The 26,280-nt window shown below is 35.0% G+C and overlaps 1 protein-coding gene across 6 annotated transcripts in view; it reads left to right on the top strand.

Moving 5' to 3' along the window:
* Window positions 1-26,280, top strand: part of Rap1gds1 (Rap1 GTPase-GDP dissociation stimulator 1) — a 126,398-nt gene that overhangs the window by 6,336 nt on the left and 93,782 nt on the right. For all 6 annotated transcript variants that reach the window (XM_021261098.2, XM_087215810.1, XM_004848101.4 and 3 more), the window contains exon 2: window positions 24,162-24,269. Coding sequence is in view for 4 of the 6 variants with exons in the window: in XM_087215810.1 (XP_087071936.1) it covers window positions 24,162-24,269 (108 nt within the window). In the remaining 2 variants the exon portion in view is untranslated. The remainder of the gene's footprint in view (window positions 1-24,161; window positions 24,270-26,280) is intronic.

The raw sequence follows: 26,280 nt of genomic DNA, 5'->3' as shown, positions 1-26,280 counted from the left end.
AACAATCTCTTATTTACACTTATGGTCACATGGCTTGCTAAAATCTCTTGCTCACAGCTTCTGCTCAGCTTGAGAATATTGTTTCTACAGAATGCATACTGCTTTTAAACCATTATACAGTTGAAAAATTCTAAGTCAGGGACTGTTTATGTTTCTTGTTTTGAAATGGTCAGAATGAAATGTGGTATGACGATATACATTGTACTTGGAACATTGGCAAGTTGTAACTATGTCACTGCTGTTTGTAGTGCATCAATCACCGTGTAAAGTGAGGTTTCTGTCACATCTACTAAACTGCTGCTATAATATGAATGCAATTTGAATTGTAGTCTAATGAAATTTTATTTGTAGACACAAATTTGAATTCCATATTTAATTTTGATGTCATGAAATACAGCCTTTTGATTTTATTAAATCTTTTGTAAATATAAAAGCCACTGTTATCCGTTAGCTGTGTGAAAACAGGTTATACAGTTTGCCCAGTCCTGCTATGAAGTAATGTTATACTACCTCACCTTGCTCCAAGTCTTTTTCACCCTGTGAATTCTCTTCTGAATGAATGTCCTGATGGGTGACATTTGATCTTTTTTCATTAACAAATTCGACCTAGTCTGGTATAATGAAAATAACACACTAGTGTAGCAGTTAGGTGATCATGATACCAGGCTAGATACTGCCACTAAGTAAATACAGTGGATCCTTGACTTATAAACTCAGTCAGTTTCTGGGAGTTGGTTGTAACTAAGTCAATACAGTGGAGATCTGGATATTTACCTGGGAACATGTTATAGATAATAAGAGGGAGATGAATCGTTCATTAACCTAATTAATCCAAGTTGTTCTTATGTCAGTTTGGTCATAACCGCTGTATGTGAACTTAGATAGGTCTCTCAATCTCACTTGCCTTCTCTTTGTACTCTACAAAAACAGAGCCATGATACCATTATTAAGGCCTTGGATCTCACGCACCATTTTTGGGGGGTTTTTTTGGTACCGGGGATCAGACTCAGGACCTTGCACTTGCAAGGCAGGTGCAGTGCCATTGAGCTCATAAATCCCTGGCCCTCACACACCGTCTTTTAATTCCAAAAATTAGCAATCTGAAGATTGCATATTCTAGATCTCTAATTTGTTCTGGGTAGCCCAAAAATTTATCTTCCTTGGACCCACGTTCCTATATAGCAAACTGTAGAGTTGAGTAGGGAATACTTTCAGGCTAGTAAGTAGAGGTACATACACACAGTCACAAACAAACACAAATCTAATAAGGATTTGTTAAGTAAGTGTGTTAATAGAAAACTCAATACCAGGGATGGCAAACCTTTTAGAGCTTTTAATGATATAAGCAGCCTGCTGCAGCACGAACACCATAGGTTCACCACCACTGCTCAATGCCTTTTCTGACAAGTCTTACGGCCTACAAAGTTGATTCCTTAATGCTGATTCATTAATACTGACATATCCTGAGGTTTCAGATATCAGTGTCTGAATTACTAAAGATTTAATTTTATTAAAAATTGTGACAAAGTTGAATCACTTTTGAAAAAAATTTTAAAATGAAGTAAAAATTAAATCATACAACTAGTCAATAACATATCAACTACCTGAGGTATATATAGTTGTCAGTCATGGTTAAACTGAATTTTCATTTGGCCAAAATGATACAGAGAAAGGATAGATTCTCTCCTCTTCATAAACCCTGAAGTCTGTCTGGCCTTTGGCAAGTTACCTAAGCTCTTTAATCTCCCTTTTGTATGTACCTTTAAAACTATCATTGAATAAGAACCAAAGAATAGATGCCAAGTAAAAATGGAAGTGGGAGGAGCTCATCTTCTGGGCTTTTCTATCGGAAATCTTCAGATTATGGGTTTTTGGAATTGTAAGACGAGATCCAGAAATCCACACCAATTATAATGTTACCAAATGGCCCTCTAAGTTAGGCCACCTTGGGAGTCGAAGGAGCCAGAGGGAGTCTGTGCATCTACCAAACAAAGATCACAAGAGTCGAGCAATCTCCCCAATGCAGCAGTTTATTGAGCATTTATCATATTCACAGCAGTGAAGTGGGAACAAGGGGAGCGCACCCACGCCATAAGCTGGAAGCTGGAGGCAGCACCCACAGTGCAGGATCTTTCCTCTTCCCAGCTAACATGCTGTGAGAACACAAGGGCCCAACAGACAGCACTGGAACTCATGGAAATCCAGAGATCAGGCCTTCTGGACAGTCAGTCACAAGACATTTGCAGAGCTCAAGTGACAGGTCTGCGAGGAGCAGTAACCAGGGCAGAGGCTTCATCTTCTATGCCGTAGGGAGTTTGATACAAGCAATATGTGCTAATCTTATAGTGGTGTACAAACAACATGCTAATCCTTTGGTGGCAAAAATACATTTTTTAGAAAACATTTTTATAAGTTTCTCAGAAAGGGTTTACAAGAGGGCTGGGGATTTAGCTCAGTGGCACCGTGCCTACCTCACAAGTGCAAGGTCCTGAGTTCATTCCCCCGTATCAAAAAACGAAACAAAAAAAAGTTCACAAGGTAAGTTTTTTGGCACACAGGCTGTATGGTTATCATACTGTGGTTACCACACAAGTTGTCACACAGGTGCACAGGTTGTATGGTTCTTAACAGCTAGAACCAGGCAAAAGGATAAGATGGCTTGTGTCCTGCTCACATCATATAACGGAAACTTTAAAGCTCAGGACCTTTCTACTACTAACAAAGGTCCTTTGGAGTTTTTCCTGTCTTTATTTTTGTCCCTTAAGCATTACAGATATTTTCTAGGGCAAATAATGGCATGACATTCTGAAAAGGTCATCACAGTGCAGAGGACTGCTAGATTGGTTCTAAGGAGTATTATTTTCTTATATCTTAGAAAATATTTACTAACATGTAAGAATTATATAAAATTACTTAAAATAATTATATGGAAAATAATTTTGTGAGGAGGCACAGTGCCTGGCTCCTCACAAGCACAAAGTCCCGAGTTCAATCTCTGGTACCAAAAAAAAAAAAAAAAGATACAATAATTTAAAATAACTAGTAAATTCCCCTAATCTGTGGTGAGATTTTTGTTTCATAGAAAAAACAACCATAAAAACAGCAATCATTACATTTTTACAAAAGATTAACTTTCAAAGCAGAGAGAAATCTATGCCATCTTAAGGATTTTTTAAAATAAATTTGTCAGGTTTTCCTTTCCTAATTCCCTTGATCCCTTTGAAAAATATTCTGTTTGAAGATTCCTTAAATAATACCAGTGTATGAAACATCATTTTAAAAAAAAAAAAGCAAAACTTACATTGATATATTTATTATTTCTCAGAATAATAAATGTTGATCTGCCTTTAAAATAGGGGTATGTCTGTTCTAAAAGATAAAATCAGAACAAAGAAAAAACTTACCTGAGGTGGTTAATGTCCTTTAAGTTGTAAAAATATGTTTTGGGAAAGAGCGATGTGGTGTTAAGTTCTGAGAAAGGATGGCTGGCTGTCCATTGTGTCACAGGTCTGGCTTTTATATGGTTTGTATGAGTACTGTCAGTCAAGTCAGAAACATAAGACAAGACTCTTACTATATGAAATGAGGTAGATGACAAGACAAGTAGTTCAAGTAGTCACATGTTCCACTCTTGAAAAGGTCAACTCTAGCTAAAGAATAATGTAAAAGAATGACTAATAGAAACAGAGGTCATAATTTCTGTTCTCAAAAGGGAAAACACACCCTCAGTTTAAATAAGATGCAAGATCATATTTATTTTCTCAACCTAGGGTAGTTTTTCTGGCATATACAAGTGCTCATTACTTAATATATGGGACTTTTTTCTCTAGGGTTTATTTACTTCTTCAGTTAAGTAATTACTAAGACCTAGAATAGATAAGCAGGATTGTATTATTCCTGAGATACTGTGGCAGAGACTGCTTCCTGGCATATGACATTGTTACTTTTTAGATCATATATTCAATACATAGACAGTTGTTACCTAGTACTGCTAACTAGCATGGTCAAATAAACTCATTCTTGAAGAGTTTACATCAGTATAAAGGAAGATGCAGTCACTGATTTGCACAGTTCTCATCTACATGGGATCAGTCTGAGTTTCATTTAACTGCAAAGTGCTGACTGCCTATACAGTGGAAAGAGCCAGGACTTTGAAAACACACGTCTGGATTTATCCCAAATGTAGCACTTACTCTAGACAAATTATTCAGCTTCTGAATTTCAACTCATCATCAGCTAAAATGCAGATGATAATAACACCTATTTCACATGGAAGTTGTAGATGTTACATAAAATAATATCTGTATAACTTTAATTTCCATTTTTAAAGCTGAAAATACAATCATTTTGGGGAGAATCTTTTTTTTTTTTTGTTACTGGGGATCGAACTCGGGTCCTTGCGCTTGCACAGCAGTGGGGAGAATCTTTATATTCCGAATTAAAACCAAAGACTATCATGCTGTTTATTGTACTACTTTAACCAAACCATGTAGTAAATATTAAGTAGTATAACCAATTATATTTTCCAAGAATGGCTGCAGCAATCTCTTGACCGGAAATAATTTCCTACAACTTGCCATCCTGCATTGATAGTTAGGGTCTCATTCTCCTATTGAATCTGGTACTCTTGTGACTAGCTTTTAACCAGTAGAATGCAGCAGTGATGCTATGTGATTTTCTAGTCTAGGTCATAAAAGGTTATGTTACTTATGCCTTGTTTGTTGGAACATTGGCCTGCCTGGGGCCTGAGAAGTCTTGAGTATCCTAAGAATATCATGTTGGTGAGAAGCTAAGCTTTGTGAAAAAGTCCAAGTTCTCAGGTCTTATGTCAGCAAATCCTAGTCTTCAAGTTCTTTCAAGTCAGTCACCAGACACATGAGCAAGTGAACCCTTATATGATTAGGTGATGCCCAGCCCTTGAGTTACTCCCAAAGTCACCCTTAGTCTTTTTTAGTTTTAAATAAGGTAGCCTAATAGAGAATTTTACCTGGTAAGTAGATTTTCCTAGTATCTTTACATGTTCTTTATTCTGACAATAACTCCCTTGGCATGCTCACTTTGGCAGGACATATAATAATTCCCTTGAAATTAGTTGACTGCCTTACTAGACAGGGAAGAATTATGTATGTTTAATCATTTGCAGTTTTCACTATAACTTTATGGTAAATTTTATGTTCGGCTAATGAAAAATTTCACCCATACTTGTAATGATGGTTACCACTAAACTGTAAGTATTTTTATTGAAACACAAGGCTTAATAAAACTTTACTAACCAGAGGATGTCTATACTAGTTTCTTCATCTGAAACTTTAGTTGTTATCTCTAAGTTAATTTTAATGTTAACCTTATAGTAATAGCCTCACATTAACATATTGGCAAAATTGTTTTAAATCCTATCTTTCATATCACTTTCTTAGAAGGCAAAGGGTTTTCTAGGTTGATGACCACTGAATAAAATAGTACTTTGTTGTAAAATTACCAGGTGATTTTAGTTATATATAATATGATTTTCTCAAATAATTCTAATGGTTATTTTTATTAAAATCACTGCCAGTAAAAAGGCAGTTAGGGGGACCACAGATTTAGCTCAGTGGTGCTGCCACCTGCCTCACAAGCGCAAGGTCTGAGTTTGATCCCTGGTACCCCCCAAAAATAAAAAGGCAGTTAGAACTATAATAACATTTGGATTGTTTATGCTTTGAAGTTTTGTGTGTGTGTATATATGTATGTAAATAATTGCATGCGGATGCTCAGAGTGCCGCTGAAAGGATACATAAGAAACTTAACAGCTTGCTTCTGTGGGTAAACTAGGGTATGTGAAAGTAATTCTCACTAAAATAAAAATATTAAAAAATATTTTCTATGTGGTGAAAAATGGGAGAACAGAGCTGTGTTGTATTCATCTTTGTATCTTTAGTACTGAGTGCAATGTTTGGTGCTTGGTAGGTACAGTACTTAGTTCATATTATTGGATGAACAGAAATTTGAGGTCATCTTAATTTATTAGTTACCACATTCTTAACATCATTAGTTTAGTCTCACAGAACTCATTTAAAGGCTGTTTGTAGATCTCTATCATTCTCAGTCCAAATAAAAATTATACAATGTTAAGTTTGTATGTATATATAGATATTGTGACAAAACATTAGGTTTATATATTAGAGAAAAGAGTTTATTACTGGATCAGTCAGTGTTCACTAGAGAAACAGATTTAATGCAAGATATACAAATATATAAGAATTTACAAGATTGGATTACAATGGCCGCCCACACAGTCAGATGTAGAAGAGGGCAGAAGGCTTGTCTGTGCTCTGGAGATCTAAAGGATCCACTCAGGCCTGTAGCCTACTTTCTTGTTCCAGTGCGAGCCTGTATCAGGACGCCAAAATGTCTGTGACTAAAGGATGACGGGTCTGAGCTGGAAACCAGAAGACATCAAACATGAAGGAGAATACTGGAGCTCCTCCAAAGAAACAGAAGCAAGCTTTCCATCTTTGTTTCTCTTTTACACCATTCTGGTGACAATCTTCCTTAGGGTGGGTCTTGTACACCCAGAACAGTGCTGATCCAATTTAGTTGGGCATATCTCAAGTTGACATACTCAGAATTAACACACTCACGGAGCATCTTAGTGTTGGTTTCCCAAGTCCAGATCTCAGTTTGGCAGTGTGGTAAGGACTTGATGTTAACCTGTATATGTAGCAGAGATATAGTGTAGGAAAGTAACTGTAAAGTTGTGATACAGAGTTGTTGGCACCTATGCCCAGCCAAGAAAAATACATACACAGCTCTTATGTAAAGTTACTTAAAGTTTATGTAAAAGTAAGCTAAAAACAAATCTCTAGAAAGAAGAGGGGAATTTTTAGAATCTGGAATATTTCCAGGGAAGGAGACTTACTGTTATTATACTTTATCAATTTCCTTTGCTCAGGAATCCCTAACCATGCAGGAATACCAAGAAATCCAGGGAAAATTGCCTCCTACCATACAGTAATTTAAACAGGACATTTATTATATAATTGTTAAGCAGTAATGGGAGAAATAAAAGGTGGACTGCAAACTCTAAAGGATAATCTAGGCCTTAGGGAATGTATCCAAGAAAGGAGAGGCCAGGGATTTAGCTCAGTGGTTTTGCCACCTGCTGCGCAAGTGCAAGGACCCGAGTTCGATCTCCAGTACCAAAAAACAAAAAATTTCTTGGACATTTTTATCAAAGGATGTAGTTCCAACTCTCTGGATGGCATAGAAGTTCATTGGTTTGTGGAGACCATAGCTGATTGATGTGCGCCTGATGTATAGAAAAAACTCTTTGGAGAAAAGGCAGACTGAGGTTGGTAAATGGGCATGCAGTTGAATATGCACGAGTTGAAGCACCATGGCAGGTACTGCTAGAACTGGGAATTGGAGAGACCTTCTGCAGGAATCCAGCACATTTCTGTGTATAGTTGGTTCAGGGTGGCTCTGGGTGACCTCTTTCACAGCACTTCCAGTTTGTGTACTTAAAAGGCTGTGGAGAGGGTGTGCAAAGCAGTGGCCTGGGCTGAAGTTCAGACCTGAGTTGTCTGGAACTCTAAATGGAGCTGCTGCCATATGTGGTGGAAGCCACCAGTAGTAGGCACTTGGTGGTGGAGAAATCATGTAGGCTGAGCAGGAAGAAGGGTATCTTCCTATCCATTGTCCTTTCTAGACAAAGCGTATATCATGCCATCTGGCAAGGGAAAGATAACCTAAAAAGATCCAGCTTCGTTTTTACACAGCAGGCTCTAAGAGTGAATTTATACCTAAGAGACAAATAATTTGATAACCGACATAATCTATTGCTTGAATTTCATTCTTTTAAACACATGATGCATCATAGCTTTAGGTAAAGATGTTAATTATATTAATTTTATTTACTTAATTTTTGTTTGTCTGGATGCTCTTTTATTTGTCTAGACCCTAAAATTTCCTTTTGCTTCCTGTGGCAATGTTTTGGAACAATATTTCCTGTTTTGATTTGTAAGTGATAGTTGAGAGGTTTTTTTTTTTTTAGATTTTAAAAATTCTTAAACTGTTGCTTAATATATGGCTATGCTAAACTCATCTTTCACATTTATAACTACTTGTGTGTATCATTTTTCTCTAGTTGGCATTTTATTACACAGAAAAGTTGATGTTGCCTAAAAAATTTATAAACTTCAATGTTTTTTATCTCTTCCACGTTACTTATTAGGTTACTTAGACTCTTATGCCAGTTTTAATGAGATACTTCTGTTTCTCTCCATCTAAAAGTCTGTTTGCTTAGGGGTTCATCTTTAATTCTCTAAGAAAATGTTGTAAAAAAGGGTCTTGTCTTCTTTCCCCACCACTATATCTGGTTAGCACAACTTTGAGTTTCTTCTAATAAAGAATCATGCTATTTGGAAATCTGAGTTGAGAATTGTTGCAGTGGGCAACTGTGGCTGTGTAGAGGATGAAGACAACTCAGAGATGAGGCGCTTAGATCAATCCCTAAGAACCCAGAGGGGCTTCGTCATAAAAGAACCTCTGGGAAACAGCTCTGAGCTGTTTTTGGTGCTTATTTGTGAATCAAGGACCTGAGAACAAAGAAGTAGAAGAAAAGTTTTTGTATAGGAGCTTGGTCAGGGGACAGGGAAAGAATTGGGATGCCTTGTTACATGACATGTGTCTACTTAGTTTAAGAAATCTTATTGAAGGGACACAATGGCCAAGGCAGACATCTCTGAGAATAACTGCTTTTAATTCTGCTTGCTGTTATCCTGCAGATCTGCTCTGAACTTAACCATGAATTACGGGAGTCTTGAATTGTTGTCTAGAAAGTTCTTTCCTCTTTCCCGTTCACTTCAAACACTCCTTTGGCCAGAGTCTTGCCACAGAGAACCACAGACACTTTTGTTTATCTAACTAATATATCCTGTAAAAAGTGTCACATTTTCAGGCAAAATTTCTTCATATTGAAATTATATAGCTGTCCCTTGTGTGGTTTTTGTATGAGATTGGGCATAGAGTCTAGGGCAGAACATCTTGTATCTTTGATTCTGTGTCAGCAGCCATACATCATAGGCACATTCTTGACTAGTATCCTGGAGAAGTAGAATTCACAGGTAAAATACTTATTTCCAAGATCAGTGTATTAATCTAAGGCACTGATGGAAAACCATTTAGAGCTTTCAGTGATAACAAACAGCTGGTTGTGGCACATGTGCTGTGGGTTCTGCCACCACTGATAAGGGGCTAAGTGGAATATGAGTGATAAATAAATAAAATGGGACCTGAGAGATTAGGAAACACAGTATAATAAACTAATAAGACATTATTCTGGAAGAATCTTGGTGAATATTGGTAACAGCAAATCTTAGGTTGGCGTGCAGGCACGTTATAGGTCTAACAAGCTAGACAAGGGCAAGTATGTTTCAAATAGTTTTTGTTGGTACCAGGGTTCAAACTCAGGACCTTGCGCTTGTGAGGCAGGTGCAGTGACACTGAGCTACATCCCTGACCCTCAAATAGCTACTTTTATTTTTGTATTTAGAGTGTTTCTTCTTTATTATAGATACAGATAGCTTACCTATTTAGAAATTTGAAAGTATATAGTTTTGGGGCCAGGGATTTAGCTCAGTGACTCTGTGCCTGCCTCGCAAGCCCAAGGTCCTGAATTCGATCCCCGGTACCAAAAAGTAAATTTTAAAAAAGAAAGAAAGTATATAGTTTCCACTTTTTCTAGCATCTTCTAGAGCTGCTCTTCTGTGTAGAGTCATTCCAGTTGGTAGGTTACATTTTCACTCACGCTGTCCCAGTATAATTTAAATTTCTTTACATTTTTTTTAGCATGTCAACAAATTGTGTTATCTACATAGGTCTTCTGAGTTGACTTGTAGTATCCTGTGGGTGTTGACCACTATTTGATATGAGAATGCCTTAAATCTTTCCACTTAGGAGACTGTTGAAAATAAATTATCCTAATATTTTCTCGGTCAGTTCTTAGACAAAGAATGAATTAAGCCTGGATCGCATTGTACCTCATCATGTGATTTTTAAAAATGATAATATATTACCTTATTAGTAATTTATATCACGGCATATGGTAAAACTATATTTGGTAGCTGTGAAACAGTGAAATAATTTTTGAACTCAGTGATAAGGCATTATGTGAAATAAAATTTAACATGCTGTTTTGCTCTTATGCATTATGGCTTAAAATTGTAGTTAAGAAGCTCATCTATCAGACTCTTAACCGTCTAATCAAACATGACAGAACTACAGTGTTTCTGCTTAAAAATGGACTTTTTAACTCCATTTAAGAATGAATGAAAAATGGTCAGATTTCTGCAAGAATTAGAGAAGAAAACTTAAGTAAAATGAAGTCATTATTTTAGTATAGACAATCTTAACTACCAAAAATTTTTTTTAAATGATTCTGGGAATTGAACCCAGGGCTTTGAGCATACTAGGCACTACCACTGAGCTGTATCTCCAGCTGAAAAATACTTTTAAAAAAATAACCATACCTTTAAGTATTTTATGTTTTGAATTTTACTTCTTTTGTGGTTTTGGGGAATAACCCAGGGCCTCATGCGTGCCAGGTAAGCACTGTATCTCTGAGCTATACCTCCAGCCTTTAAAATATGTCTTAATCATGGAAATTTACACCATAGTTGGTAATAGAAGATACAGTACAAGTTCAGCACTGAGAAAGTAATTTTTTTTTTTGGTACTGGAGATCAAACTCAGTACCTTGTGCTTGTGAGGTAGTCTGCGGAACCACTGAGCTGAATCCCTGGGCCAAATAATATTAAGCCATCAAGACTACTGTATTTTCACTATAAAAAGTATTGAGTATCCTAGAATTTTTCATTAATAGAAATAACATAATACTCAAACTTTTATGTACCTAGAACTATGTAAAACTAGCCAGATGAAAAATATAGAAATATTAGAAGTAGATGAAATTTTATAAAAATAATTTCTTAGTTAAATAAATTTATGAATTTATTAAGTTTTGGAATTCAGTCACTTGGCATAGACCTCAGATTGCATTACTTTTTTATAATGAGTGGTTAGATTCATCTAAGCCCTTATAGTTTATGAAATCTTAGTCTTCTTGTTTAAATTGATATGATAAGTTTGGTTATAATCAACTTGGAGAATGAAAGAGATGTATCCAGGGAGTAGATGTTTGAGTAGCCAGGGAATGAGCAGAGTCACAGCATCACTGGTCTGGAGGACTGTACTGGGAGCAGAGCTCATGTGTATAAATAGGTATTATCACATGTTAAAGTAATAAAATGGGATAAAAATTTTGAATGTGAGATTCATGAAATTTAGTTTGGAGTTTGCATTAAATAGAACAGTTTCTAGATCTTAATTTTGTTTCCCTTGAAATATTACAAATATTCTTACTTCTCCAAGTATTGCTAGAATTGCTCTTTAAACATTGTACATATGCATTTTGAATAGTCACATTTTTACTTAGATACGTCCTTCCAAGTCATATGTATATTTATGTGTTTACCAGACATATTTAGTATTAATGTTAGACTGTGTTTTTGTGGAACTTAATTATGGGAAACTAATAAAAGGAAATAGTTCATAAACTTTAGCTTCATATTTTCTTTAATCAAGGCTCTTATTCTGTAAGTAATAATTATGAAGTTAATAAATTATTAAATTTTAAATAGTCTTTCTGACTTTCAGTTTTGTTTTGTTTTCTAGTTGATACTTTGGCAGCATGCAGCTGTAGCAATTGAGAGGCATGGTTTTTCTACTCAACTTTCATAGCTTGCTAAGAAATAAGTATCTGGGTTGGGGATTTAGGTCAGCAGTAGAGCACTTGCCTTAGTATGCACAAGGCCCTGGGTTCAGTCTTCAGTACCACAAAAACAAACCATCCACATAAAAAAAAGAAGTAAGTTCCTGTTTCTTCCCGTTTGTTCTGTGTGTATATCCCCCAATCTTCAGAAATTCATAGAGGGTTGTGAGCAATATTAAGAGAAGTGAAGATTTTCTGTATTAAATTTAAGCATTAAATTAGTAGGCCATGAAATAATAGTTTGGAACTATTTTCTTATTTGATGTAAACGTCAAAAAAATCAGAAAAGAAGGAATAGCGTGATGTATATTTGCTGATCAAATAATTATATGCATAGAGAATTCAGGAGATTTTTTTTTTTTTTAAACCCACTCCGATTTTTTTTTTTTTCGGTACCAGGGATCGAAATCAGGACCTTGGCCTTGCAAGGCAGGCGGCAGCACCACTGAGCTAAATCCTGAGCCCCCCACTAAGATTTATAAGATAATTTGGATGGTCCTGAATATGTGATCATTATAAAAAGTAGTTCTTCAAAACCTCAATTGCCCGTGAACTAGCACAAACAATCAACAAGTGGGATCTCTTCTTATTAAAAGGCTTCTGCACAGCAAGAGAAACCACCAGGAGTGTGAAGAGACAACCTACAATGTGGGAAAAAATCTTCACCTGCTCTTCCTCAGACAAAGGTCTAGTATCTTGAATCTATAAAGAACTTAAAAATATCGGACCTCCCAAATTTAAAGACCCAATCCGAAAATGGGCATCTGAAATGAACAGACATTTCTCAGACAAAGAAGTAGAAATAGCAAATAAATACATGAAAAAATGTTCAACAACACTGGTCATTCGAGAGATGCAAATAAAAACAAGGCTGAGATTCCACTTCACTCCAGAAAGAATGGCTGCTATCATGAAAGCAACCAATAACAAATGCTGGCGGGGCTGTGGGGAAAGAGGAACCCTGCTCCACTGCTGGTGGGAGTGTAGACTGGTGCAAGCACTGTGGAAATCAGTATGGAGATACCTCAAAGAACTAGGATTGGAAGTCCCATTTGACCCCGCTATTCCACTGCTGGGGATCTTCCCCAAAGAATTAAAAGAATCATACCACAGTGATATATGTATGCCCATGTTCATAGCAGCACAGTTTGTGATAGCTAAAGCTTGGAAACAGCCCAAATACCCATCAACTGGAGACTGGATCAAGAAAATGTGGTTTTTTAATAAAATGGAGTACTACTCAGCCATGAAAAATGAGAAATTAGAGACATTTATAGCTAAGTGGATGCACATTGAGGTGATACTCTTAAGTGAAATAAATAGGACACATATGTTTAAATACCGAATAGTTTCTCTGGTGTGAGAAACTGAAAGTGTAAATAAGGACTAAATTGTATCATAGGTAATGTGAAATAGGAAGAAAAGGGGCAAAGGGGAAGGAAGTGGGAGGGCTAGAGGAAAGGATAGAAGGGAATGGGATTAATATGAGAAAATGGAAAAATAGGAACAAAATCTTTGTAAATAGGGAGGAATGGAGGGGTTGAAGGGAGGGCTGGGCAAGGATGAAAAATAAGAACCAAGAGAGACTATGTGAAGATGCAAATTTCCAATGATGAATGTCATTATATTGTATACCTAAAATGTACCAACGATTAGAATGAATAATCGATAATGCAAAATAGGAAGAAAAGGTCCAAAGGGGTAGGGGTAATGGGAGGGGCAGGGGAAAGGAAAGAAAGGAACGGGAAAATGCTGAGAAATGGAAAAAATGGAAATAAAGTCTTTGTAAATAGGGAAGGGTGGAGGGGGTGAAGGGAGGGCTAGGAATGGGGAAAAAATAAGAACCAAGATGCATTATGTAAAGGTAGAATTCCCAATGAGAAATGTAATTGTATTATATACCTACAATGTACCAAGATAATTTAATTTAAAAAAAATAAAAAAGTAGTTCTTTTTTACTCTAGGCATGCCTATCTACACATAGAAATGGAAATTATTTAAGTCTCACTAATGACAAAATTGTAAAGTGGTTGAAATAAATTTAACAGTAAAGTCATAGAATCTACATAAAAATACAAGATTTTATTGAAGATCTGGACAAAATTAAATACATATAATAGAAGGAACTAAATACATACATGTAGTAGAATCATAGAATAGTAAAAATGAAAGTGATTCCAGAATTAAAATATAAATTTAATGTAATTTTAATTATAAACTCAGGAGATTTTAAAATCCATTTGCTCATTTTTTATGCATTTTAAAATCTGTCATTCATTTACTCTAAAGTGATTAGCTGAAATATGTTAAAAGTCTTATAGAAAAAATACCTGAATAACTAAGAAAGCTGAGAAGGAGTGGTCTTAGGACAAGTCTTACCAGATACCAGAACATGAGATGCAGCCAGTGTAATTATATCAGTATGGTATTTGAATAGATGCTGATCATTAAAAAGAAGAAAAACTTCAGAAATTTATTTCTGAATATAACAGTAATAACTTTAGTTAATGGGAAAAGGATAAATATTACAGACTCCTGACATAAGAAAAACAAGTAAATCGCATTCTTAGGCCATATGTAAAAATTAATTCCAGGAAATTAAAGATTTGTAAAGAATCATAGCATTACAAGGTAATGAAGTTATTTTCTGGGAGCTCAAGAGACTTTACCTGTAGCTGGAAATCCAGATGCTATAAAAGAAAATTAGTATTGGTAGGGAGAACATAAGTGAAGCTGATAGATTATTTATAAATTTTAGAAAAGTTCTGTTGATGAGAGACAAGGTCTGTACTGTACCATAAATACAAGACAGGTCTATTTGAGCCTGGTGAAGGGTATCATAAGCACTTTATAGGAAAGCAAATCCAACTTCCAACAGGTATGAAAAGATGCTGACATTAGTAGTGATTAAAGTACTGGAAAATTTTTAAAAATTACATGCAAAAACCGATTAGAGTGTCAAGAAGTGGAGAGCTGTAATATTTATTATCAGCCAAGATACTGGAAAAGGAGCACTTTCATTACATAGCTGAAAGGAAAATGAAATCTTTCAGCCTTGTTTGGAAAGCTATTTGGCAGAATTAAAGATTAAAAATACTTAGATACAGCAGACTCATTCTTGGGAAACCTATTCTGTAAAACTAAAAGCTCTATGTACGTGTACAGAGATGTTCATTATATTGTTCTTACCAATGACCAAAACAAAATGCAACAAAAGAAAGTAAAAACCTATGCATATAGGAATTACTGAATAAATCATGCTATCTCCCAACAAGGAGTGTGATATCATTATTTAAAAGAGTGAGTTGGAGCTACACCAATTGACTTGGAATAACTTTTATAGGAATTATTATAGAGTAAAAAAAATTAAGATAAAGAAAAATATATCCAAAGCTTTCGAAACTTTCTGTATTTTCTGTGTGATTATTCAAAGAAAAAAACCCAAAATCTTAAAAAAATACTAGTGCATTGAGATGTGAGTTAACTGGTTAATGAAGATAAAGAAGAAAAGGCTGGAAGGAAGACCAAGCAAAAAGGGAAAAGATATACCACATTTAAACATTTAGATTATTCTTAGTGTATGTATATAAACAAATGAAATAACAGTGAGAAAATTGGAGACATCCTGTTTGTGGTTTATACCTGAGTGTACGTATTTTGTTTACCATTCAATTCAGTGGTCATTCATTGAATGCCTATTGTGTGGAAGACAACGTAATGAATGTAGTCAGTAAAAGAATGATAGAGAGTTGTTATATCAACAGTCATTAGTATGGGTTGATTGGTTATTGTGTGTGCTACAGCCTGTACTAAAAGCACGTGTATAACCTCATTTAATCTTCACAACAACCTAATGAAAAGATACTGTCATATGTATTTTATCTGAGAAAACAAAATAAGCCTGCCTAGCTTACACAGGTAAAATATGGAACCAGGACTTAAGCTTAAATGGGGTGACTCCTGATGCTGCAGTGTCAATCTCTAGGGCACACTCCTTTCTCTATCCTTACAATTGTGTGGTTACAGTGAAACGAGCTGAATATAAGTAGTGTATAGAAAACAGTGCAATCAATACCACAATTGAGTTACAAACAAAATATGGGAGCCTGAAAAAAGGAAGAGGTTGATCTGGCTGCCGTAATACAATGAGTTGGTGTTTATTAGTTGACTGCAGAGTAAATAGCCATTCTATAGGTGGAGAATGCACAGAAAGACATTTAGACAGAAGGAATGTAATTTGCCCAGTTGTAAAAATGGAGGTATGCCTGAGAAGCCAGTCATCTGGTGGGAATGACATAATATGTGACCAAATAATAAGAGGCAAGTGTATAATATCAATTGAGGCTTTGTTTTTAAGCAAAGCATTCTGAACTTTTGGCACTAATAAACCACTAAAGACTTGTGACAGGGTAGTGATATGCTTTGGGAAGAACAAGTTCCTGGGATTCCAGCCTGGATGGGGAGAAGTTGGGAAGGTGGGCTAAGGTTTGATAAAACTCAGAAACAAATCTCCATCTACTCACTCCAGCATTTTAAGGAAAATTAGAAAATTTAGGATTTGTTTTCAAAGAGGGGGAAGATATAATAATCAGAGATTTAAATCCTTTTTGGGCTTTGAGTTCCTCAACTTGCAGAAACTCATTAAAAGAAAAAAATATTTTTCATTCATAGGGATAGCTTAATGGATAGCTTAATGGAAACTTAATGGAAGATGAATTAGGTAATTCATTCAGGTTTTGGGTTTCAGCCTTGCTCAGGACCAACTCTGTAAACCTATTTTCAACAAAAATAATACAGAAAACAATTACAAAATAAGAAACTGAAAATACCACAATTTTTTTTTTGAGACAGGGTCTCATTCTGTAATTCAGGCTGGCCTTGAACTCATTATGTATTCCAGTCTGGCCTCGAACTCATGGCAGTCCTCCTCCAGCCTCCTGAATGCTGGGAATACAGATGTACACCACCACACCTAGTTTATACTACTATTTTAAAATACAGTACTTTCCACTTGTTGTGCTAAAAAAAAAACTACTTCACTGGACTTGCTATTTAAAAATAGCTTCATTCTGTCAAGTATTAAGCCTTTAGTTAAGTGAAGTATAATATCTAGGAGGGACTGTTATTTATACTTGTTTTAAGCCAGGTGCCACAAATTGATTTAATGCTATTCATTTTTAGATAAATTTTGAAATTTATTCATGCATTTATTTCATTCTACATGCTTGAAAACCATATTAGTATGGACTTTTAAAAAAATTTTGTGGTGTATAGATTGACCTAAGGGTCTCGGTCATGCTAGCCTAAGTGCTCTAACACTGAGCTACATCTCAGCCCAGAAATAATTTTTCTTTTACATTTGAGTGGGTAATGATGGTAATGAAGCTTTCTTATGGGTTATGTAAAAATTTTGTTAACTTCAATGGTAAAAAATGTTTAATCTCTTTTTAAAGTATATTCACCTTTTAAATATGAGTGACTGTACATTATAAAAAAAGTTGAGTGGTATTTAAAGAGAGGTAAATAGTTTTTAAATATTCACAGCTTTGCGGTTTTGTCATGTACTTGCTCCTCTGGGTTTTATTACCAATAATGGTATACTTTCCAGTGGTAACAAACACATCTATTCATCTACCGTCTATGTATTTACTAACATAAAGTGATAGGAATGATTAACATTTTAAAATGTAATATCTTGGATCAATCACCTTGAAAATAATCTACCATTTTTGAATGATGTTGTGAAGAAATTAAACTGAAAAATGTATGACTATAAATAGCATAAACAATTTCAGAATTTATTCCCTTACTATGATGCTGACTTACGTTGTGACCTGTCCTTTGGGACAGTCTTTTGCTTACACTCAAATACATCTGATGATGGTGATGATTTTACATACTTTTATAGTCACTACATATTATATAGCTTCATTTTTCTTAGACTGATAAGAGAGGAACTGATAACTAAAAATTAGGCCATACTAAAACTCTTCTATAAAACACTTATTGACCAGTAAATAATTTGAGTTTCTGGCTTATAGCAGAAAGAGGTTGGTGCTTAATGGTATATAAGAGAAAAGAAAGGACTTGGCAAAGTTGTTTGTAAAATCTAGCAGGAAAGTATACCTGTTCTTGTGTCTTCACCAGTGACTTTTGAATACACTTGAAGCTATCAGAAGTCGCAGATTTTATCCAAATGTAGCAAGGCCTAACATGTGGCAGTTCTTTCTATTTGATATGGATGTGGGTTAGATTGTGGGCTGAGAAGCAGTAGACTCACATACTGACCAAAGTCAACTTTGCTTTAACCTTTTGACAGTCACATTTTCTTTTCACAACATAAAGTTATATGTTGTCTTATACGAGAGAGATTTTTTTAAGAAAAAGTTTATTTTTGTTAATACTTTTTTGGGCTGGGGATATAGCTCAGTGGTAGAACAGTTGCCCAACATTTGCAAAGTTCAGTCTCCAGCATTGTAAAACCATAACAGTTAAAAAATACTTCATATTGAAATCTCCCATGAAATTTTTCCGTTTCTCTACAGTGCCTCACTCCAGTCAGTGGCTGAGAAATTTTCACTAGGATAATTTCAGTGTTTTAAATTATAAGTAAATACAAATACAGACTTATAGATTTACATGAAAAATAATTCAGTTAGTAAGTATTCATGACAGAAATGTACTGTCAGAGTTTGCAGAAGTTCAAAACTAAAGCCCTTTGTTCCTTTTTAAAAAATTTAATTAGTGTATATTTGCAGTACATAATGATTACATTCATATAGGACGTTGGCACATGTACACAAAACATCTTAATTCTTTTTATGTCCTCCCCCATCTTTTGATCCCCTACTCATTTGCAAAGGATCACCCTCCCTTTGTTCTTTTTTTTTTTTTGTATCAGGGTTCGAACTCGGGTCCTTGCGCTTGCTCAGCGCGCGGCAAAACCACTGAGCTAAATCCCTGGCAAAGCAAGACTCTTCTTTCTTTTTTTTTTTGGTACGGGGGATCGAACTCGGGTCTTTGCACTTGCATAGCAGGCGGCAAAACCACTGAGCTAAATCCCTGGCCCCCTCCCTTTGTTCTTTACCAAAGTTCACAAGCACTGAATAGGTTCTGAGCCATTCTAACAAGGAATCATCTACTAGAATATAAAATATCTGCTTTAAAGTTGGTAAAATCTAGCGTGAAGGACTGGTCCTTGTATAGTCACATGAGATTGCTTAAAGTTAACTGTTAATTACATTTTTGCTAAAGTTTTCATTTGTGTAGCGGGATAGCCAAAGGTATAATGGACCAGAAAATTCTTGACTCCTTCAAAAAGAGCAGGAATTCAGAAGGGGCTGAGCTATGCATGTTTATTCCACCTTCTGAATTTTGATTTTGGTAACTCGCAATGTTGTCCATCTGGCCTAGAACTCCTGGGCTCAAGTCAGAATTGAACCCAGGCTTCACACATGCTAGGTAACCATTCTGCCACCCAACTGTGTTTATTTTGAACTAAATCTGCCCTTAAAATGCAGATTTGAAGTGTGCTATTGAATTTTGACAAATGTACCCCTGCATTCACTGCCACTCCAATGAAGACAGGGAACAGCCTAACACTTTATTTTAGAATTCATAGTAAGATTTTTAGTACTGAGCTCTTTTTTTTTTGTACCGGGGATTGAACTCGCAACTTTGTGCTTGTGAGGCAGGCGATGGAACCACTGAGCTAAATCCCCAAACCACTCCGTCCATTTTTTTGGTAAGTACTGAGCTCTTAGTTGATTTAAAATGCTAAAAAATCATATTAAACTTGTAATTCTGTTGACAGCTATGGTTGTCTCTGGATGAAGAATTTAAAGAACTTTCTCTAAAAAGTTTTCACATCAATAGGCAAATAATTATTTCCATGGAAAGACTGATTTTTTTTGCTGAATAGATATTTTTTTAAACTTATATATATATTTATTGGTACATTTTAGGTATAAAATACATAAATGTAAACATTTATCATTGGGTGTTTGTAACAGAACATGATGTATCTTAGTTCTTATTTTTTCCCCATTACCTGTGTACCCTTCACCCCCTCCGCCCTTCCCTATTTACACAGACTTTGATTCCATTTTTTTTCCTTTCTCATAATTTTTCCTTTCCCTTCTTCCCTTTCCCCTTCCCCTCCCACCATCCCCAAACCTTTTCTTATTTCATATTATCAGTTATTCATTTTAATCATTTTCATCCTTATTTACACTTTCAATTTCTCACACTAGAGAAACTATTTGGTATTTACATGTGTGTCCTTTTTATTTCACTTAAGAGTATGGCCTCAGTATGCATCCATTTAGCTATAAATGACTCTAGTTTCTCATTCTTTATGGCTGAGTAGTACTCCATTTTATAAAAAAACCACATCTTCTTTATCCAGTTTCCAGTCGATGGGCACTTGGGCTGTTTCCAAGCTTTGGCTGAATAGAAATTTTAAAAAAGTAGATTTTTACACGTAAATTTCAGCTGTATATTTTATATTTTTAATGCTTTAAATTAATTTCATAGATCTCTTCCTATCTTAAATTCTATGGTTCTGTATTTATATATCTGATAATATAGAGTATACAGTGTGGTACTTAATAGGTAACTTTTACTGTCCCTTCACTGTTGGTGCACTGTAGATCTTAAGAATGTGGTACAAACAATGGTAACTAGACAGTTTTGTGGAAATAAGGAATTCTTTCCTTATTCATTCAGTTCTTTTAATGAATATTTAGTGGGTACTTCCTATATGCAGAGTGTTAAGTATAGATGTAATGACTATAATAAACAAGGTGTCCATACAATATAGTGAGGGAGTATGAACAGTTAAAAAATGTAATTACAGCCACATGCAGTGGCACACTCCTGTAAACCCAGCAACCTGGGAGGCTGAGACAGGAGGATTGCAAATTTCAGGTCACCCTGGGCACTTACTGAGACTTTTGTCTCAAAATAAAAAATATTGTATAAGGTTATATTTGAAACTATGAGCAGTCACTTAAATCAGTGGATTCATGTTACATATATTGTGCTGCTCTGTATTTTGAAATTTCAAGCTATTTCTTTAAAACTTTATATTCATTTTACTTTATAAATGTAATTTGTTACATTTAGATATTTATTTTCAAAATATTCTCTAGTAAAATCTAATATGATAATCCATTAAGTACTTGTTAAATATACCAGTAAAGCAATAGGCCATATAGGTTAAGAGAATATACCCTGGAGCCAGAGGTCTTTGGTTTGAATCTTGGCTTTCTACTAGTTGGGTGATTTTGGTATAAATTGTTTCACTTGCTATGCCTCCATTTATAAGCTGTTTATAGGGAAACAAATAATAGTACATTCTACTTTTAAGTCTTTGTACAGATTAAATAAGTAGAGCTTCGATGAGTAAAAAGAATGTAAGAGTGTACTCATATTTTACATTAGGTTTTTGTACATACCGGATGAGGCAGTATCTTTAAAGCATTTTGTAGTACTCAATAAGTACTCAGTAAGTTGGTCTTATAACTCGACTGATAATTTTGATGAAATGCTATAATTTGGCCGACATTGTCAGTCATATTTTTCCTTCATGTTGTGATAATTGCTGTTTTATTTTAAAAATGTTAATATATATTATTGGTCTTTTATTTCAGATAAATCAACTAAAAATTACATATTATGAGTGAAAAAATTTACCCGAAATATGATGCTATACAGCATCTCTTTAGCTTTTAGAAGAGAAGAGGTACATATGGATATAGCTTTCTATTTCTTTAGGAAAAATCAGTTTTTCAAAACTATCCGGTCTGTCTTAAGAAAGTAAAAAAAAATTTTTTTCAGTGCCGGAGATCAAACTTAGAACCTTGGGCTTGCAAGGCAGGTGTGGCACCACTGAGCTAAATCCCCAGCCCAAGAAAATAAATATTAACCTTGATAATGAATGAGAAAGTGGGATTTCTAATAGAGTAGGTTTAAGATTACTAAATTAGTCACAGATTTTACTTTGTATAACCAGAGAATGTTAGTATTTATTGAACAAACTTTATGAGTTTTAAATCTACTTTTTTCCCTGGAAAGTCAGTTATCTCATTTTATAAAAAAGGATTCCATCATATTTTTAGAGTTGTCATGAACTAGCCCTGTACAACAGTCTATTAAAATGTGCACACTACTTTGAAGTGAGAGAATGCCTGAAAACAGTTATCCTTCAGGTCCTCAGTAGCCTATTAGGGGACCCATGTGGCCAAAGCTCATTTGCTTAGTAACATTATTTGTCTTTTTCACTGTGTTGATACTTGCATTAACAGTGGTGCAAAAGCAATTATGGGTAAATATACCCTGCTGGTATGTTAACATACATCAGAGTAATAGCACCAGATTGTACTAATAGCTACTGTCTTTTTCACCATCACATACTTAAAGTTAAAAAAAAAAAAATTGTACCAGTTTTGAGAATGCCCATTTTGGTCAAGAAAAATATTTTTTAAAACCTCAAGCTTTGAGAATAAATTTTAGAAAGTATTCCACTGGATGAACTTGGAAGTGTACATGAGTGTTGCATTGAGGAATCTGACACCATTCTAGTGAAGAAAAGCATTTGTGCAGTTGTTTGAAATGTGGTCTAATGAAAGCTCCCTGACCCTCAGGAATGACATGTATTAGTTAAGAGAACTGACGAATTGTATTTTTGGTACACATTCTTACAAGTGAGTAAATTCACTTTGTCATTTAGGAAAAAACTGATAGCATAGATGCTGTTGATAAAACTGAATTTTCAAATAAGATGAGTGATAATATTAACATGTATTTTGAGATAACACAGTAAGATGTGGCAGCATTTGGGAGATGTGTACAACTCAGTGACCTCATTTTTAAATTGATCAGTGAATGATAATAAATGTCTTACGTGTATGAAAGATTCAATGCACAAGAGACTAATGGATTTTAATATAACAATTGGAAATGTTCATTGATAGTTTCAGCTTTGACATGGCAACTAATCTTTAAAGAACTACCACTTATCAGATTTTAGTGTCATATCAAATAATACTGCAATTATCTGAAAACCTGTCAAGTAATCTGTTGTTCTCTAACTGCATTTGAGGCTGAAAAAATTTTAATCTTCTTAGCTGGAACAGTACCTTACAAAAGATTGAATGCAGAATATTAGAACCTAGTGCCGCTTTTTAAGCCGCATGTTATAGATTTGTAAGCATGTAAAACAGATACTATTCTTATTGTCATGTTTAAGTGAATTAGTAAAAATCTCTGAAGTCTGTTTATTTGGCTGTTTTATTTGTTTCATATTTTTATTAGTATATATTTGCAATATATAATTACATTCATTGTGGGGAATTGGCATATGTACACACAACTTAATTCTTTTTATGTCTCTTTCACCCCTTATTACCCCCCTTTCCTCAGTTTTTATTTTTTTAATGTGTTAATTATCCTTAGAAATAATGTAAATAAAAAACCTTTTTGGGTCCTTACAAATGTATTACTGTAAAAAGATTTTGAGAATCTGTAGTTTACCAAGGAATTAACATATAATTTAAGAGCATCACATAACTTCAAAATGCACATTTTGGCGTAAAGCAATACTTTGGTGTGAAATATTTTTCACATGGAAGTGTTAAAGTAGATTTTGTAACTATTTTAACAGTATTATTTGAACTTATATTATTTTGAAACTTTGATAGACCTTCGTTTTAATTTTATATCTTTAAAATACAACAAAGGAAGCAAGAAAAATATTATTTGCAAAGCTATATGATTGTTTTGTAGACATTTAGTTTTTCTTAACTGTACTTGGTTTCTGAACAAGAGCAGTAAAATAGAAGAGACTACTAAAATAGCATACCTATAATCCCAGCACTCTGGGATGCTGAATCAGAAAGATCAAAGTTCAAACCCAAGCCCGGGAAACTTAGCAAGAACCTTTCTCAAAAAATAAAGAGTGGAGTGTGACTCAATGTGAAGACCCTGGGCTCTATCCACAGTGGCAAATTAAGAAGTATATTCATACATATATAAAGTTCAGGTTCTGATTCATTTTTTCCAAGTGGTTCCTTCATTATAGGAATAGTAAAATGTGTTCAGTGATAATCTGAAATAGCCTAGGTACCTTAACTATTAATAGACTGAATGCTTCACACTGAATTAAATGGACAATTTTAAAAACTGGTAGTAGTGCCCTCCAGTGCCATTTGGAAGGTATATGGAGATTAGCTCAGTATAATGGGAACCTTTTGCATGTTAGTGGTAACTGTTTATCCTTTCACTGTAACATGATGGTCATAAAGTTGGTACATTTCTGATCTTTTTTTTTTTTTTTTTTTTTGGTAAACAGATAATCTCAGTGATACCTTAAAGAAATTGAAGATAACAGCTATTGACAGGACTGAGGACAGTTTGGAAGGATGCTTGGATTGTCTGCTTCAAGCCCTTGCTCAAAATAGTAAGTTTCATTGTATTTATTCAAAAGAAAAAGATCTAGTCAGCAATCTTTCAGAAATGGGTAGAGAAGCATACAACTTGTTCACATAACTTGAATTCTTTTGAATCCTTTCCCTGAATACTGATACTGTTTTAAATGTTACATCCTCCTACCTACTCCCCACCCCTAAGGTACTCAAAGCCAAACTGATAGGCAAAGAAAGGAAGATTTGATTGTTATACTAGTCCCAGAGATGAGGCAATTATTTCATTCCCAACAGATAAGCACTATAGTTATTCTTTTCTCAACACCTACATTTGTGCTTTTAAAAAAAGGACTGCATACCATATTATACTGTAGGGAGAGTGAAGAGGAAAAACAAGGAGGAGCTGGAAACATTTCACATTTTTCCTCCTGATATGTTATACCTTTTATTATTTTAAAATAAATAGGCATCAGCAGTAATCCAAAATCTCCTAAAACTGAGGTAAGATTGACCTTTGGTGTTAAGGTAAGTACTGAGAGAGACAGAAATCACATACTTCTTTCACTGACACAGTGTTAACTGTTGTGTTTGATATATTGCTCTTCACTAATTTCTGTATTATCACATGAATAGATAAGTATAAAATGGTCTTCAATTGCTCTTTTAATTCTGGGCAGCTGTACTGTGCTTGTATTTAATTATGTCATTCTCTTTATCCTGGAACTATGTCACTGACAAAGAATTTAGTGGAAGAGCCTGGGATTTAGCTCAGTGGTTCTGCCACCTGCCTCACAAGCGCAAAGTCCCAAATTCGATCCCTGGTACCAAAAAAAATAAAAATAAAATAAAGAATTTAGTAAAAAAGAAAAAGAATTTAGTGAAGAATATATATTGTAAAGATTTCAATTTCATTTTCAGCCCCCTTTTTTTTTTCTTTTGGTACCGGGGATTGAACTTAGGACCTTGCGCTTGCGAGGCAGGTGCGGGTGCCACTGAGCCAAATCCCCGGCCCCAAGATTTCAATTTCAAGCACTCAGAGATGTATGTTACTTCTTTTTTATATAATCTGTGACTAAAAAATCTAAAGTAATTGCTTATGCTACTTTTTATTAATGAAGCACATTTTTGGTTTTTTTACTTTTACTTTGACACAAGGTCTCACTAAATTGCTCATCCTGGCCTCGAGCTTGTGATTCTGCTGCCTCAGCCTCCCAAGTACCTGGGATTATAAGAATGTACCAATCAGCCAAGAAAAAAAAGCACGTTTTAAAGCTGGCTTTTAAAATTGTCTTTCAGTAATTCTCTTTGCTTTTGAGATTATAATTGTGTCAACCTGTCTAATTTTAGTGTAACAGAAAAGAGGTTTAAAACAAGCAGTTCAGTAAGAGCATCTGAATAAGATGTTAAAGAAAAAGGAAAGGAGAGTGTCTAAGGCAGTGTTGCACATTGTAGTAGAAACAGGTAGCTATTTATAGTTAATAACATTCAGTACATTGGCAGTTGGCAGCCTTACTGAGGATTGTAACTAGTCTCAGAACTGGAAAAAACCACGTGATGATCTAATTTATACATGTGCCTGTAGGCAGCTTTGCATAGGATAACTAGCCTGAGTGAACTGAGTATCTCAAGTTTATGTTTTTGAGGAGTTATTTTATTATCACCTTTATCTTCAGTGATCCGCCCCTTCGCTCTGTGTTAGCAGAATTTGCTTTTTAAATGTACCAATTGCTTCAGACACGAATGTTGTTGGTCATGTGGAAGGGTGATGGAGACCACCCTGAGCAAGCTGCAAATGTATAAACTGGCTTTTCATAGTAAAAGTCTGAGTCTGCCTATTAGCCCACAATGGCTGTCTGAAGAGCCAGCAGTTGGTGTGTGAGAAAGGAATAACTCCCAACACCACTGGTTACAGCAGAGGTCTCAGTGACCCATGATGCTGTGATGTGTTGGATGGCAAGACATTAGTACAGCTAAGGGCAGCATGACTCGTACAGAAAACTCTCCTATAGGGGAAAATCCATGGGAAGAAACAAATTTCCCGTTAAT

Source organism: Heterocephalus glaber, unplaced genomic scaffold, assembly GCF_053883595.1.
Source record: "Heterocephalus glaber isolate CG9 unplaced genomic scaffold, H.glaber_assembly_v1.0 deba00001454, whole genome shotgun sequence".
NCBI classification, from domain to species: Eukaryota; Metazoa; Chordata; class Mammalia; order Rodentia; family Bathyergidae; genus Heterocephalus; species Heterocephalus glaber.
This window is presented reverse-complemented; position numbering and strand designations above follow the sequence as displayed.